The following is an 18,146-nucleotide window of genomic DNA, read 5'->3' as shown; positions in this document are numbered from 1 at the left end:
AGCCAAAACATTTTTATTTAAGTGTTTTAACTCTCCCTCATTTTGCTGGGGACCCCCGCCAAGAAGACCTGGGGCTCCCTGGCCGCCGCTTTGAGAACCAGTGCTATGAAACAATAATAAAGTTATTGTGTTTTCTGTAGAGTTTTGAAAGTGGAAAAAACCCTCCCTGGTGTGTTTTCTGTGTGCAGGAGAGGGTCAGGGCTGCCAGGTGTGGTCGCGATAACACACGGCCTCAGCGACTGGACTGGTCGGAGGTGCAGGGCTTTCAGGTGGAACACGCACGAGAGAGACAAACGGACGTCCAAACAGACAGACGACGTGTCAAACAGATGCTGTCTGAATGGCCCACAGATGACCATACTCCATCTGACACCAGAGGTGAGAAAGAGTTGGTATAAAGTAAACTGTGGCCCAAATCCCATTTTTGGCCTCTCCAGATTGGAATAAGATAGTTAGCCTGGGATCCAGCCTGATTCACTAGGTTCAGCTGATTTTTTTTTCTCAGTCAGACTTTTATTTCAATTACGTAGGCAAGTCAGGAAGTGACTTGAGTTTTACATTGGACAACATTGGTCCCGCTCCCCCGACAGACCAATCAGAAGCCGCGAGTCGTTTTCTCCCGTTTGTGCATGGAGATAGATAGGAGGCTTTCCATACTGTGTAGCGAGTGAGAAAAAAAATCCGCCGAACGTAGCGAAGCAGTCTGGATCCCAGGCTAGGTTAATGTGGTTATGTTGACTTTTGTTATTATTCCTCTGTTGTAGCTCTGCATCTGAACGGCAGTACTTTGACCTCCACCAAGGCGGAATCTCCACCTGATGAGTCCCCCACCAGCCCCACCAGTCCCACCAGCCCCCCGGTACCCCAGAGTCCCAGCAAGAGCTCCGCCCATCAGCGCCACCACCAGCCCAGTCCCCCTACAGTGCCTCCCAACCCCAGAACCCTGCCTCGCACCCGCAGGACCCCCCGCCTCAGTGGAACGCGGCCCTCCCTCTCTCACAGCTCAGGTGAGCAGGTCTATGCGCCACCGTTTCGGGACAATATATATATATATATATATATATATATATATATATATATATCTCTCAAAAGATTGTAAAAGTATTTCATATATAAATACAAATCCATAAATAAAAATAAAAAGGTTTAAGAACTAGTGAAAATAGCAGATTCTATTTTCACTAGTTTGGGTCCCGGGCAAACGTTTGCAAATGTGTTTTTTGGGTCTTCAGCTGGAGATCACTGGTTTACGCAAACCTAGATTCCCTTGCTCCCTGTGCCAACATAAACCTCCATTTAGGGGTGAATAATCAATTAATCAATTGACTGAAAATGTTTCAAATTACATTCGTAATAGTCGGTTTAATGATCATGTAAAGATTGCTAATATATTATGCTAGTCACATACTTTCCCCAAATGTAATTGCTTGTCTTTCTTCCATATTGTAAAATGAAAAGTGAATGTTTGTGACTGCTGGGGGGAAACATTAAGCAATTCCAAGATGTCACATAACTTCAACCATAAATTTACCTTGGTTTTCCTATCATTTTGTAGGGTAAATGATTTGCATCAAGTAATACAAATAAATTACTATTTAGTCATCAACTTTCAATCAAAAATATGCCATTTTTGTGTCATACGTTCCTCTCTGTTTCTATAGCTCTCAATAGACATTATGTTATGTTACTTTAGCCCAGTGGTTCTCAAACTTTTTCATGTCAAGGACCCCCAAATTGACACGTATTAGGCCGCGGACCCCCATTTGAAAAGATATGCCTCAGGGACCCCCCCCATAAGAGAAGATTTTTACGGCTCTAGCAGTGATTCTAAACCATTTTAATTTCAAGGACCTCCAGTTTGACACGCATTAGGCTACAGACCCCCATTTAATGGCATTTCTATCTCTGGGACCCTAATTTCTATTGTAAAATCAATGTTAATTTAACTCTGAGAGTGTACAAATGGAACCAAATGGACCCGTTGGGGTCCATTTGGTTCCATTTGTCCACTCTCAGAGTTACAGACCCATAAGGGTCCATTTGGTTCCTAACTATCCATCATTTAGCTGGGGACCCCCTGAAACACCCTCAAGGACCCCTGGGGGTCCCCGGACCCCACTTTGAGAACCAATGCTTTAGCCTACCAATCATTGCTACATTACATTATACATAGATCAACCAGTCCTTCAACCACATGAACCCTAGCGTCTCTATTCTGGGCCTACAGTACTATAGACCCCTGAGGGACTCCAGGCAATGAAGTAACGTTATATATAGGGTTTAAGTGGTTAACAACACCATAGTTCATTAATTATCCCATCAAACCTGGCAGGGCATGGCTGAACAAGATGTTCTCACAACTAATGGGCCGCATGTGCTCTGTTTTGACAAGCAAGCTACTATTAACCCATTGAGACCTGGAACGCATCTCTGTCACTTTAGATTTCTTTGGCTATTCAAAAATAGCAGATATACAAGCTCATAGCGCGGCACCGAGTGCCGCGCTATGAGCTTGTAGATCTGCTATTTTTGAAAAATTGTGGGGAAAAAAATCTTTTAATATTTTTTCCCCGATTTCTTTTTTTGGATTTTGAAAATGTTTAGAAGCGGCCTCAGGTCTTAATGGGTTAAAATACCTCCACCCACTCATGCACTGCCTGCTTTCAGGAGATGTAACATGAAACTGTGTGTGTGTGTGTGTGTGTGTGTGTAGACGAGCTGACCCCAGGTACTCCCAGCCAGAGGAGAGATGTGACAGAATCTTCGGAGCTAAGGCCCTTCTCTGACCCTGACCTGGCACTGACGCAGAGCTTCAAGCTCCTCAGCTCAGAAGACTGGTGAGCACAATCACTCACACACACACACCATTATCGGGAAAAAACTAAATTAACCACTTGGAACCCGTTTCGGGCCGGCATTTGCCAGAAAATAGCTGATCTACAAGCTCACAACGTGTCACTTGTAAATCGGCTATTTTTGGCAAAGAGATTTGGTGTAGAGGTAAAAGAAAAAAAGAAGAAAAAAGAGCACACCAAGTACAGTGTATAGACTAGGGTTTAAGTGGTTAATTAGTAACCATTTTACACAGTGATAATGCTCAGAGTAATTTCATACAGTATATTGTATGGCAGATGTATTTCCTACCATCACCATGCATCATGTACAACAGTATAACACTGACTTCAAATTCAGAAAATAAAGTCTGGATAAAGCGTTTGCATTTTAAAGCTGCAATCCGGAACTTATTTGAATGACTATCTGAGCTCATCTACAGTGGTCGGAGGTGGTGTCTCTACTCTTCTATTTGAGAAATTTAGACCCTGGTGTCTGGTAGGACACCTACTGTTTGACGAGCAGTACTGCCTCCAGCTCATAAGCCCACTGCTGGCCAAACAGGGATTGCCTCTTGACTGCGGTACAAAATGTGGTCTCTCATGCAGGAGACCCGGGTTCGAATCCCAGGTAGACATATCATTTACGGATTGCAGCTTTAAAAGGAGTAGTTCACCCAAAAAATGACTTATTTTCTATCAATTACACACTACATGAAGCTTTGAATTCATGGAGATTTTTTGCTTTTGTCGCATTCCTAAGCCAATAATTTGATGACCGGGTCATCGGTCAGTCCACCGGTCATTAAATGGAATGTAATGTACTGCAGGTGTGTAATTGATAGAAAATACGTATATTTTTTGGCTGAACTACTCCTTTTAAAATGGCAAATTGATGAACACGTCTGAGTCTCTTTTGTTGTTATTGTTGTTGTAAATGCAGGGAAGATAAGATTCGAGGTCTGACCATCCTGCGCAGCCTGGCACAGAACCATTCACACACTGTCCTCAACAAGCTCCACGATGTGTGTCTGATACTCATTCAAGAGGTAGGCTCCCCGATGTGTGTCTGATACTCATTCAAGAGGTAGGCTCCCCGATGTGTGTCTGATACTCATTCAAGAGGTAGGCTCCCCGATGTGTGTCTGATACTCATTCAAGAGGTAGGCTCCCCGATGTGTGTCTGATACTCATTCAAGAGGTAGGCTCCCCGATGTGTGTCTGATACTCATTCAAGAGGTAGGCTCCACTATGTGTGTCTGATACTCATTCAAGAGGTACACAGAGTAGACACACATTCAACATCTGTGTATTTTCTTAATCCATTAAGACCTGAGGCTGATTCTACAAATGCCTTCTAAATCATCAGTTCTCACATTTTCAGATAACCCATTAAGACCTGAGGCCGCTTCTAAAGATTTTCTAAATCCTTAGATTTAGATAAAGTTTTTCGGATTTTTCAAAAATAGCAGATCTACGAGTTCATAGCGCGGCACTCGGTGCCGCGCTATGAGCTTGTATATCTGCTATTTTTGAATAGCCGAAGAAATCTAAAGTGACACAGATGCGTTCCAGGTCTTTAAAAAAATCCAAAATAGCAGATGTTCAAGCTGGCAGCGTGGCACGATGTATATCTGCTATTTTTCAATAGCCAAGGCAAAAATCTAAAATACCACAGATGCTTTCCGGTTTTAATGGGCTAACTTTGATCTTTCATCAATTACCTGATTGATATGGCTTTCTGTTTATTGATCTAGTGATAGATGTGGATGGATGGATGGACAGACAGATGGAATTGATTACTTTGTTTACCCAGCAGTCAAGAACATAACCTCTTCATTTGATAACATGCAACAAATACAAAGCATTCACATTCTAGTGAAGTTGTAAATAGCTACAGTAATGTTAGAAATGCTTACTGCTTATTCAGTGTACACATTTGATCGTGTGAATGCAGCATTTATCTGTTGATCGAGTAATACAATTTTCTATTTTACTATTTTTACTTTTTAGTTTTCGAGTTCAGGTTGAAAAGCTACAGCAGATTAAACATGGTAGGCTAGTAAAGCAACAGAGCTGCAGCTAATACGATTATTAATGGGTGTGTTAGATGTATGTGTACTGTGTCCAGAGAGCCGTGGATGTGCTAATGTGCAAGCAGAAGTAGTCAATAGTATTGACCGTGTGTACACTGACACACCTAAATATAACACACCCAGTCTTACTGCGTCAGTCTTATTCAGAGTCTGTTTTTAACCTGAACTGGAAAACAAACTACAAAGTCAGCCTTAGGTTTCATCCCCCTTTAACGCCATTAAGACCTGGAACTGTATCATTTTTAGATTTGAGCTAAAAAGCATTATTTTACACTTTGGGCTATTCAAAAATAGCAGATCCACAAGCTCATAGCGTGGCACCGAGTGCCGCGCTACGAGCTTGTAGATCTGCTATTTTTGAAAAATCATGAAAATGTGTGCAAATCTTTGAATATATATATTTTTGAAGCGAACATTTTTAACTCAAATCTTGCTTCTGGGGGTCCCTGGAACACAATATTTTGATGGGGGTCCGCGACCAAATACATATCATTTTGGGGGTCCTTGACATGAAAAAGATTGAGCACCACTGATATAGAAACATACGTTTTTCAGAAAACTGTTGAGATTTAGGAGACATGTAGAATCGGCTTCAGGTCTCAATGTGTTAACCAATTTAGACCGGGAAATTCAGAAATAGCAAATCTACAAGCTCATAGCGCGGCACTCCGCTTTCTACCTTAATCGTCAACAGAGCTTCCGTGCTCCACACTGTATGACAGGAAGCATTTGAAAATTGTGGGAGGCAACAGTCTGGCCACGTGACACTAGGTTAAATACAACATAAAAAAACACCTGCTGCTCCCTGTGTTTTGTCCAGATCAAGAACCTGCGATCGGGGGTGTCCAGGGTGGCGGTGTGCACGCTGGGCGACCTGTACACGCACCTGCAGAAGGCCATGGACCAGGAGCTGGAGGGGACGGCCAAGGCTCTGCTGCAGAAGGCCGGGGAAACCAACGCCTTCATCCGGCAGCACACGGACGCGGCCTTGGACTGCATGGTCCAGCACTGCACCCCCATCCGTGGGATCAACGCCCTGATGACAGGAGGACTCAGGTCAGGACTCGCATGCATATACATATATACATGCACACAATGCACAGCAGAGGATTCAAACCCCTAGACCAGGGGTCTTCAACCTTTTCAGGCCAAGGACCCCCTAGCTGAGAGAGAGATAAAGCAGGGACCCCCTCTATATTGTATAAAATTGGGTTTCAGATTATTATTTTTTTTTACTTAGTCTGCCCTTTCTTCCCTCTACACCTATAGCCTCTTTGCCAAAAAATAGCCGATCTACAAGCTCTCAACGCCTCGCGCTGTAGATCTGCTATTTTTGGCTAAAGTTCTCCTCAGAAAAGGGGATGCTAGGGTTCAAGTGGTTAAGGTAAAGAAAAGAAATATCACACAAAGATTTGGCGGACCCCCTGTAGTAGCTCTGAGGACCCCCTAGGGGTCCCGGACCCCCTGTTGAAGACCCCTGCCCTAGACAGGAACTTTATCCCTTCACCACCCAAGTTTCCAGATCAATATTAATGTTTTCTTTCCATCACTACGCATTTTGCGGTAAATGGTTAATGCATACTTAACCACTTATTAATCAACTGTAGCACTTGCTGTAGCACTTGCTGTAGCACTTGCCCTAGCCTGGACGACCTTGCAGGCTTATGCAAAGGCTAAAACGTAATTTAGATAGCATGTTATGTAGACAGATGCCAGGTCATTTGTAGACCTGGCATCCTGTAGTGTGTATAGTTTCAATGTACGGATTATTGATTTTTATAATATTATACTGTTTAGACTGATGATAGGTTCTTGGTTTACCTATGATCCTAGATTACTATTTCTATGCATTTGATGCATTTGTATTACCTCGTGTTTTCCTTGCTTACTGTAAATCGCTCTGGATTAAGAGCGTCTGCTAAATGCCTAAATTGTAAAGTGTGTGTGTGTGTGGTGTGTGTGTGTGTGTAGCAATCTGAATGCGGGGGTAAGGAAATGCACAGCTCAACATCTGGCCACACTGGTGGAGAAGGTTGGCGCTGCCCGCCTTCTCTCTGGAGGGAAAGATCTCACCGACAGAATCGTGCCCGCTGTGACCAGGCTGGCACAAGACTCCTCACAGGAAGCCAGGTACGATGTAGTCACTAATCTGATTTGTGTTGCTTTAAAACTACTGACATGCGCTGTAGTATGTATTCTGATTATTATTCCCAATTTTGCACACATTTTGATAATCATACTATTATTTATATGAATACTAGTACACTGATCTCACCTGGATTAAAGCAATACTTTGGTTATTAAAATTGTCATGTAAACACTGTTATCTGATTACCAAAATCAGGTTAACGTCTTAATCATAATACACAAAACCTGATTAAGACAGCTTTATTTTTATACATTTTCCCCAATTTTGTCATTTATTTGGCCATGTAAATGCTTAATGTGTGCATGTGCAGCTGTTCTTCAGTTGTTTTTTTCAAGCATTACAAGAAAACAACCAAAAAAACGATTTCGACATTTAATCGAGTGTTTTATTTTATTTATGATTATTATTTCATTGTGTTTCTGTCCTAAAGGTACTTTGGTCGGCGGATGCTCTTGTTCCTCTCGTCACACCGTGACTTTGATAAGATCCTGGAGAAATACGTCCCCGCTAAAGACCTGCCGACTGTCCGAGACATTGTTCTCACTCTCAGGACAAAGGTATGTTCGTCACAATGATGTTGTCATATCCGTTATATCCATCCCCATAACCTTGGGGAAGGTCCATATTTCCAAGCGACACGCTTCCCATAACCTGGAGGGACACGTTGGCTGTTTAGATCAGGGGTCTTCAACAGGGGGTGCGGGACCCCTAGGGGGTCCTCAGAGTTACTACAGGGGGTCCGCCAAATCTAAAGTTATGATTTTTTTTTTTTTTACCGTAACCACTTGAACCCTAATATCCCTTTTCTGAGGAGAACTTGGGACAAAAATAGCAGATCTACAAGCTCACAACGCCTCGCGCTGCGAGGCGTTGTGAGCTTGTAGGTCGGCTATTTTTGGCAAAGAGGTGTAGAGGGAAAAAAGAGCAGACCAAGAGAAAGTTTAATCTGAAACGCAATTTTATACAATATAGAGGAGGGGGTCCCTGCTTCATCTCTCTCTCAGCTAGGGGGTCCTTGGCCTGAAAACGTTGAAGACCCCTGGTTTAGATCCCATAACCTGAAGGGATGGTTGCATTGTAATTTACTAGTTTGTTGTAAAAACGCCACCGGCCAGGGTCTCTACAGACTCAGACACTGATTGGCCATTATTATGCTATTTCAAGTAGGGAAATCCTGCTTGTTATTATACTATAATTGTAAGTGGCTTACTTATTGTAAGCGGCGGCAGTGGCTCAGGGGTAGAGTGGCCGGTGGGACCGCAAGGTTCCCAGTTCGATCCCGGGCTCCCCCAGAGTTAGTGTCAAAGTGTCCTTGAGCAAGACGCTGAACCCCTAATTGCTCCCGATGAGCAGGTTGGTGCCTTGCATGGTTTCCTCCGCCATTGGTGTGTGAATGTGTGTGTGAATGGGTGAATGTAGTGCACAATCTATGTAAAGCGCTTTGGATAAAAGCTCTATATAAATGCACCATTTACCATTTATATTACAGTTCGCAATTGTTGCTTTTTTTAAACTGTTAACCCATTGAGACCTGAAGCCGATTCTACATGTCTCCTAAATCCCAACAGTTTTCTGAAAAACGTTTGTTTCTATATCAGTGGTGTTCAATCTTTTTCATGTCAAGGACCCCCAAAATTATATGAATTTGGCCGCGGACCCCCATCAAAATATTTTGTTCCAGGGACCCCCAGAAGCAAAGATTTGAGTTAAAAATGTTTGCTTTAAAAATATATATATATTCAGAAGATTTGCACACATTTTCACGATTTTTCAAAAATAGCAGATCTACAAGCTCGTAGCGCGGCACTCGGTGCCGCGCTATGAGCTTGTATATCTGCTATTTTTGAATAGCCCAAAGTGTAAAATAATGCTTTTTAGCTCAAATCTAAAAATGACACAGTTCCAGGTCTTAATGGGTTAAAACAAACAATACCATTATTATGTAAAATACTCTCATAGTCGGTATGAGTGCTCTGGTATACCAGTCGGTATGAGTGAGTATCCAAACATAAAGTAGTGGTACATGAAGACGTGGCATGGATGCACCTGCACACCTCTTTACATAGAAACGTGTGTGTTTCAGGGTCTTGGTGAAATGCCCCAGGATGCCCCAGCCAGTGGGAGGCGCTCTCTCCCAGGCAGTGGTACAGTCAGGGCCTCGTCTCTCACCAGAGAACCAGTCAACAGGTGGGTAAAAACATCCACCAGAGCACCAAATTAAACAGACATCAACTAGAGCAGTGGTTCTCAACCTTTTCAGGCCGTGACCCCCCCCCCCCCCCCCCCAAAAAAAAATCATATTTGAACTGGGGACCCCCAAAATAATCATATTTGAACTGGGGACCCCCCACCCTGACAAGCACTTGGAATTGTAGGAGTTATGGCATTACATTTAGTTTGACTCGGTTCCACAGACAAATATGTGTGTCAATGTGAGGCGTTGTAAGCTTGTAGATCGGCTATTTTCAAAATGTTTGCCTCGTTCTTATATTATTTTGACAATTTGGCCAATGTTTGACCAGTTTTTATAGTATGGTTTGTTGATTACTTTTGAATGCAGTAGTGGTCTTTAAAAAAAAAAAAAAAATCTTGATGTTTTAAGTCATTAAATTATCACTTTACTGTCATCTGGGGACCCCCCCCAAAAGAAAATCATGGACCTCCCCTGGGGGTCTTGACCCACAGGTTGAGAACCACTGAACTAGAGCACCAGTAACACCAGAAACATATACGAGTAACATCAGTAACACCCAGAAGAATGTCGCTCACTCGCCATCTGTTTGGATGTAATGTAAAGCAGTGGTTCTCAAACGTTTTAATTTCAAGGACCCCCCACCTGTAAGGGCCCATTTAGAACCCCCTCAAGGAACCCTGAGGGTCCCTGGACCCCACTTTGAGAATCACTAATGTAAAGTACAAACAGAGAGCCACTTAATTCTTAATTTATTCACAGAACAGAAAGGTCTGTTGTGAAGAGGACACGTGAGAATCTTGAAAAAGAGAGAGGCGAATAGTTCACAGTTCTCGTGTGCACGGTTCTGGCAGACATAGTATCTTAGAAAAGATCACCAGCGCTCACTTTGATCCTTTTAGGATTTCTTGTTTATTTAGTCAGTCATAAGGCCCAGCAGCAGATCATACACAAAGGACGTTTCGGCCCACAGCCCTTCCTCAGCATGAGTCAGCGCGATCTTTTCTAAGACATGTGAGAGAATCTGACATCATTTTTTTTGTGTTCTGTGGCTTACTGGCTTTTAAGCTTGTCCTCCATGGCTCAAGAAAAACTCCTCCAGCCTAAAAAGACGTAAAACATGGCTGCTGTCTGCTGGACTATGAATGACTACAAGACACAGAATGTATAGAAACGTTTTTTTTGTGACATTGCCACTACCCATGCGGCCCCCTCATTAAAAAACATTTTTTTAAAGATTTGTTTTGCTTGTAGATTGGCTATTTTCACATTTCTCTTTTGGGTCTCAAGCTAAAACGTTTGGGAACCACTGCTTTGCAACACATCCATAATGTTACATTTGACCCGTTTTGCAGGGAGTCCAGTCGGCAGTACAGCTGCAGATCTCTGCATCACAACATCACCGACAAGACAGAGTACATCAAGCAGATCTCAGGTCTGCTGGGTTCAAAGGACTTCCGGGAGCGCATTAAAGGCATCGACCAGCTAGTGGCTGACTGCCAGCACAACCCCAACATGGTCATCAACAGCATATTCCCGGTTAGTAACTTGAGAAACAACTTTTCACCTCCTACTACTTAAGAGCAGGCTACCTTATGGCAAGCCAATAGAATAGTTACTGAACCAGCCTGAGTACCAGCTAATGCCCTCTGGCTGGAAGTTCAGGTTTCCCAGCTAGAAAGTTATCAGATTTTCAAAATCTATTTGTCCCTGAGTCAATACATCTAAATAGTGTGGCACTATAATAGGCAAAAGAATAATGAGGCCAGGATGGACACTGTTGTTTTTTTATTAATATGCTTTTGTTTGATTTTATTTGGCAACCTTGTGTGTTTTTATGTATTGACATTATTGTATGTTTGTTTTGTTTTTTAGTTTTTTATATTGGGACATTTGTTCTTTGATGGTTGCCGCAGGGGGGAGGCTCAAGCCAAATATCCCCCAGTGGGACAATAAAAGTGACCTTGACTTATAAATCTTTGAAAAATTGGATATAGCAGCGGTTTTCAAAGGACTCTGGAGACCCCCCGGAGCAGTTATATTTATAATTCTGTTCATTTTAAATGATTACAGTACAAAGCAAAATGTGCTGACTATGAAGTGACTATTCTAACAAATTATGTTTCAATATCACCACTATAAATGAGAATAATTTGAAATTCCTTTTTAAAAGCTTTTGTATATATTGCAACTCCCGATTAGCGAAAATAACCGATCTACAAGCTCACAACGCGTCGTGATGTGACATGTTGTGAGCTTGTAGATCAACTATTTTCGCTATTTTTAGAAGAATTTAAAAAGAATAATAGATTTGCCAGGGTTAACCCTTTGAGACCATGTCTCCTAAATCTCAACAGTTTTCTGAAAAACGTATGTTTCTATATCAGTGGTGCTCAATCTTTTTCATGTCAAGGACCCCCAAAATTATATGTATTTGGCCGCGGACCCCCATCAAAATATTTTGTTCCAGGGACCCCCCAGAAACAAAGATTTGAGTTAAAAATGTTCGCTTTAAAAATATATATATTCAAAGATTTGCACACATTTTCACGATTTAAAAAAAATAGCAGATCTACAAGTGCCGCGCTACGAGCTTGTAGATCTGCTATTTTTGAATAGCCCAAAGTGTAAAATATCTTCTTAATGGGTTAATGTGGTTAATTACCATGAGGAGACTGCACTTCCTTACCTGTGTTTATGTGCTCTCTCTCTCTCTCTCTCTCTCTCTCTGCGCTCCGTCAAGGTGTTTGATGCCTTCAAAGCCAGACTGTTGGAGTCCAACAGTAAGGTCAACCTGCACGCCCTCAAGTCTCTCCAGAAGATCATCGTCCTGATGAAAGACAACCTGTCCCCGGTGGTCAACATTCTGGTCCCGGCGATCGTGGACAATCACCTCAACTCCAAAAGCAACGCCATCTGCGCTGCTGCTAACGGAGCCCTCGATGCACTTCTCCTCCATCTTGGTATGCATCTCACATACCGTTGCTGTCGGGCAGAAACCTCGTATCTCCATGTTTCAACTTTTTGTGTTTTTTCCCCCCGTAAATTTATGCCCCACTTCAGTGTTGCACAAAAGCAGTGAAAATAGCAGATCTACAAGCTCAGAACGTGTCGCCATGCAACACGTTGTGAGCTTGTAGATTGTCTATTTTCACTATTTTAACCTATTAAGACCTGAGGCCGATTCAAAAAGTGTCTTCTACATCCTTCTACATGTTTCTATGTCACTGGTTCTCAAACTTTTTCATCTCAAGGATAAATTATGTATTTGGCCGTGGACCCCCAACTGAAAATATTCAGTTCCAGGGACCCCCAGAAGCCAAGATTTGAGTTGAAAAGAAAAATAATGCCTAAAGTGATTAAAATCTAAAGTTACACAAATGCTTTCCCAGTCTTAATGGGTTAATATAAATTACATTTTAAATAATAATGGTTTTGGACATACAAGGTTTCCACCTCGACAGCAATTCTCGATTTACTTATCAGGTGGAAAGTAGAGCTTCATGATGATGGTGGTGGTGACTGAGTCTATATTTGTCTTTCATTGTGTTTCCACTCCAGATAACATCCTCCTGCTCCAGCCGTTCTGCACCAAGTCCCAGTTCCTTAGTGGCAAAGCAAAGGTGGATCTAGTGCAGAAGGTGGCAGGTAATTCCAGCTGTAGAAATAATCACAATAAAACCGACTTGTCATTTCTGTTTCTGTTGAACTATTGACCATTCATGAAGAAATATTCATGAAGAAAAATCTGGCACTCTTGCTCAGCAGCATCAAATTTATTCAAGCGCTGCCGCTTCGGTCCCTCTGGACCTTTTATCATGAGTCTCTTACAGAAATGATACCACCGTGATCTTATATAGATGGATACTCCACACCTGCTGCGTGTTTGCACAGGTGTGAGACAATCGCACTCTCCTGTAGGAGTGTCTCTCAATGATTGTCTGTGTCCTGTGTGTCCTCCTGTTGAACAATAACAGAGAGCACATTCGTTCTCTTGCTATGCCACAAAAATGTGGAACGCCCTACCAACAGTCGTAAAGGAGTGTGAATCCCTATACTCTCCTTCAAAACCGCTCTAAAAGAGCACTTACAAGCCTGCAATTCGAAACTGGCCCCCTGGTAAAAGTCAAAGCCTAGCCCCTCCCCCTCCAACTGTTTACTGTGCATATTTTTGTTTTTGTTTATATGATGTTTTGCATAGTTGTGTATATTTGTCTGTCATTAAATGTCTCTATGAATTATTTATTGTATTATTTATTGAGTACAAAGGACCCCAATGGAAACAAGCCATAGGCTTTCTTGGGTTTAAAATCCTCTTAGCAGGCCTTGTATTGAACTGTACTTTCCTGTGCTTTTTTTGGCAAACTGCTAATAAAGTATTCAATCAATCAATCAATCAAAAGTCAACCAGCAGTGGTCCTACCTGACCACAGGATATAAATGTCTCAGTAGACGAGCAGGTAGACCAACTACAACCACCGCAGTTGTGTTAGTTATATTGTATCAACATGCTCTATCATACGGATTGGTCAAGATTTGGTTTTATTCTCTAACAAAAGTTATGGATTGAGGCTTCAATGACCTCGGCGTCTGACCGAAACTGTTGTCATATGTTGTGACCGCCCTCCTCTCTCTCTCTTTCCTGTCCAGACCTGGTGACAGAGCTCCACCCTCGCAAGCCCCAGATGGTGGCACAGAAAGTGCTGCCCCTGCTGTGGCATCTCCTGGGCACCTCGGGCCACAGTGGCACCGTGCACGGCCGGGGCGGCAGCGTGCGGGGGGCCACGGCCAACCTGTGCCAAGCCCTCCACGCCCAGATGGGGCCCGGCTTGGTGGAGTGCGCCGCCCTCCAGCCCGTCAACGTCCAGAAGGCTCTTAACGACGTCCTGAGAGCCGGGAGTGCTAAACACCAGGCAGAGAGGAACGCTAGCGCTGACCTTACTTGAAGACGGGAGACATTTCTGTATTTCTAACAGTGCCTGCACTTTTGTATCATTAAAGACAAGAGAACATTAGCTCCGGGGCACCCCTCAGTGGCTCACCTGGCAAGCGTGCATACCACATAAATAAGGCTATTGTCCTTGGTTTGAATCCAACCTGAAGCTCTCTGCTGCCGGAGCGTACCTAACCTACCTATGTTTCCACTAGGGTCCTATGTTCCCTGTTCAATATTCTGTTAAAGGTGAATTCAGGACTAGCCTTTTTCTTACCTTTATCTGATGTTATTATATCCTAGAACGAGTAGTACAGTAGCTAAAAACATGAGCGGATGATCCTTGCGCTAAATCATGTATTTGTCATCATCATCATCATTTATTTAACTCACGACCATGTTCACATGGTATGGAGCACAGATATCATACATTTTCATTTCATAATATTCATACATACATACATAGCAAAAGGCGAGCCTTACTTAAACAGAGGTAGAACATTTTTCAGAAAAGCACCTAATTTATAAATAACTCTTTGCTTATCACATTGCAATAGTAGAGCTTGAAATGTAATTGCGATTTAGCGCAAGGACCATCTTTCACGTTTTTATCTGCGGTGGACTCGGGATGGAGTTATGAAAATGTTCTACTGTACCACTCGTTCTAGGATATAATAACATCAGATAAAGGTAAGAAAAGGGCTAGTCCGGAATTCTCCTTAAACACACATTAAACATCCTGTTGTGTTGCTGCCAGTCTGTTACGTTAGCTAGCCTAATGCGCCCTCTATCATTGTCAAGTACAACACTATGTGCAATTTCGTGCAAAAGGTGACGACCTATTCCAGTGGTTCTGAGAGTGTGGTCCAGGGACCCTCGGGGTTCCTTGAGCGTGTTCCAAACGGACCCTTAAAGGACTGTAACTCTCAAGAGTTATGAGGGTCTTTGAAATTTAAAAGTGTGAGAACCGCTGACCTTATTCCATCCACCGCGGCTTGCCAACTTGGACAATGCACTTGTTGACTCGTTGGCAGGTCGTTAAGGCCCTCCTCACAAGCACCAAGGCCTCGCTGTCAGCGTGCCTGCCTTGTTGACAAAATGATGTAAAATCACAGCGACGTGGGGCATGCTTTGACCCTGTGGGAACATGGGACCCTTTTTTATGTTCCCAAATAGGAACCCTGGAAACATAGGGATATCCCCCGTTTTCTGCATGTTATCCCCTCTATCTCCTGCCTTTCCTGTCTCTCGCTCGCTGTCTATTTCTAAACAAAGCAGACGTATCATCTAATCTTATAAGGAACACAAACTCTTAAACTCTCTCCTCTGGTACTTGGAGCACAGGAAGACATTTGACTCACACAATACTCAACCACCTGCTCTCTTTGCACTTTGAAAAGGTAGCTCGTTACCGTGAGAGGCGTCAGGTGTTTTACAATGGATGTATCGCCTATGATTGTCGTTGCTGTTGTTTTTTTGTGTAAGAATCAAAGCGTACTGTACGTACTGTAGACAAATCAGACACCATTGCAGAATGTAACATTGAAGTGCACAAAAAAAGGATCGGAATTGCAGGGCCTGAAAGATGTATATATTTTTGCTGTTTAATTCAAATATATTTCTGAGATGTGGCGTACACAGTTGTTTTGAAGATTTGTGAATTTGGCTCAGTGAGGATATTACTTTTGTACAGCTCAAATGTATAATTTTAATTGCACAGTATTACCCTGATCTGTAATCGTATGCTGTATGATACTAGAGTATATAAATTATCTATTGTGTCAATAATGTTATGGTTTTGAAGTTCTATTGTCTGAAATATGTCAATGATGTGCTTAATAGGGCATAGCAGTGGTGGCCATTTTGTGGTGTCACAGATTGAAAGCCCATTCATTTTTCCCATGGAGATTTCCGAAAATATTTATATTAATTATTTTGAGCCTGGAACCAAGCCATCCAGGCTCCTGGTGAATCATGACCATAAAACATTTTATGTGTCAAAACATATCTTAATTTTTTATTATATGATATACTATATTTAATAAATAGCCTTTGTTTTGGGGTTTTCAAATATTTTTTGACACAGACTCTAATGTTTTATGGTCATGATTTGATTCACCAGGAGCCTGAATGTCTTGGTTCCAGGCTTAAAATAATGAATATAAATATTTTCGGAAATCTCTTTGGGAAAACTTAAAAGGCTTTCAATCTGTGGCACCACAAAATGGCTGCCACTGCTATGCACTAATTGGCACTGTCCTTTTTCTGCATGACCAAATTGTACTGACAAGGGATCAAAAACGATGTTTATATTTTTGTTAAGGAGATATCTATGTACACCGATGCCTAAATCAATGTTGGAGTAATAATGCTTGGTGGATATAACAGGAAAATAATTTAGCTTTACACTAATGCAGCGGTTCCCAAACTGGGGGTCGGGACCCCCAGGGGGGATCCCCAAATTATGTTTGGGGGTTCCCAGATAATTAGCTTAATGTGCAACATTGTTTTCTCACTCAACAGTAAACAAACCAACATACAGTATAAGTGTATACAGGGTATCTGCACATTTCTGACGTATAAATGTAATGACTTTTAATACCTTTTTAATACCAAATTGGCCAAATTGTCAAATATTACGAAAGAGGTGAACATTGTGAAAAATAGTCTTTTTTCACAATATTTATCTGTGGAACCGAGTCGAACTAAATGTAATGCCCCAACTCCTACAATTCCAAGTGCTTGTCAGGATGGGGGGTCCCCAGTTCAAATATGATTATTTTGGGGGGTCCCCAGTTCAAATATGATTCTTTTGAGGGGTCACGCCCTGAAAGGTTTGGGAACCCTTGCACTAATGGTTGATACAGAAAACATTGGACCCCAGAGCTGTGATTCTGTTTCAGTATATAGTGCCAGTCTTCAAGTAGCTTTTCTGCTATTCTGTTGTTAAATTATAATGAACTTGTTGGTGAACAAGAGGGAAGACAAATTGATATATATATATAAAGTGTTTTATTTCTCTAAACCGGACCCCAATTGTCTCATTGAAATGATAATGGTTACAGGGTAAAGGATTCTGACCCGAGCTATTTCATGAAGAAGGCCCTTTGATACTCCTAATTACATAGCATTGGTATTTTTAATATATGCACTTTTTAAATATGTAATATACATAGAAATTACTATACACACACACTTCATATGAAGTGATGCACACACTACTAGTAGTACTATTTTAAGGTTCAAAATGTTTATTTTATTTATATATGTACAGTCAATACACACAAAAGATAATTAACCCAACATGATGGGATGTCTCAGCGCAGTTTAATTTAATGACACAGTGTCCAAAGCTGAGAATGATTCATGTTTATGGACACATCATTTATGTTGAGGTGAATTATCTCTCTCTTTAAGTGTAACTTAACCCTTTAAGACCGGGAACGCATCTGTGTCATTTTAGATTTCTTTGGCTATTCAAAAATTGCAGATCAACAAGCTCATTAACGCGGCAATGAGGTTGTTGATCTGCAATTTTTGATAAATCGTGAAAACATTTGCAAATGTTTGAATATATATATTATTTTTTAAACAGACATTTGTAAAATATTGTGTTCCAGGGACGTCCAGAAGCAAATATTTGAGTTACAAATGTTCGCTTTAAAAATATATATTCAAAGATTTGCACAAATGTTCAAGATTTTTCAAAAATAGCATATCTTCACGCTCGTAGCGCTATGAGCTTATATATCTGCTATTTTTTGAATGCCAAAGTATAAAATAAAAAAGGTTATAGCTAATATCTAAAATGACACAAATGCTTTCCTGGATTGAATGGGTTTAAAGCAAGGCAGGAGATGTTATTATGAACAAATCTGGATCTTTTTACACATTAAACTAACCAGTGTCAGCAATGTGTCACTATATAGTGGCTACTGGTCCAGGA

General features: G+C 41.7%; 1 protein-coding gene across 1 annotated transcript in view; it reads left to right on the top strand.

Moving 5' to 3' along the window:
• The window catches only part of togaram1 (TOG array regulator of axonemal microtubules 1), a 32,765-nt gene extending 15,535 nt beyond the window's left edge, over positions 1 to 17,230 (top strand). The window contains exons 11-22 of the mRNA XM_084044427.1: positions 189 to 378; positions 765 to 1,007; positions 2,714 to 2,837; positions 3,775 to 3,880; positions 5,748 to 5,983; positions 6,899 to 7,057; positions 7,507 to 7,633; positions 9,160 to 9,263; positions 10,623 to 10,806; positions 12,011 to 12,230; positions 12,829 to 12,915; positions 13,918 to 17,230. Coding sequence (XP_083900553.1) covers positions 189 to 378; positions 765 to 1,007; positions 2,714 to 2,837; positions 3,775 to 3,880; positions 5,748 to 5,983; positions 6,899 to 7,057; positions 7,507 to 7,633; positions 9,160 to 9,263; positions 10,623 to 10,806; positions 12,011 to 12,230; positions 12,829 to 12,915; positions 13,918 to 14,213 — 2,076 coding nt within the window. The 3' untranslated portion in view covers positions 14,214 to 17,230. The remainder of the gene's footprint in view (positions 1 to 188; positions 379 to 764; positions 1,008 to 2,713; positions 2,838 to 3,774; positions 3,881 to 5,747; positions 5,984 to 6,898; positions 7,058 to 7,506; positions 7,634 to 9,159; positions 9,264 to 10,622; positions 10,807 to 12,010; positions 12,231 to 12,828; positions 12,916 to 13,917) is intronic.
• Positions 17,231 to 18,146: the final 916 nt, after the last annotated feature.

This window comes from Gymnoscopelus microlampas (genome assembly GCF_963454915.1).
Source record: "Gymnoscopelus microlampas genome assembly, chromosome: 20".
NCBI classification, from domain to species: Eukaryota; Metazoa; Chordata; class Actinopteri; order Myctophiformes; family Myctophidae; genus Gymnoscopelus; species Gymnoscopelus microlampas.
The sequence above is the reverse complement of the archived record's forward strand: the minus strand, read 5'-3'. Positions and strand labels throughout refer to the sequence as shown.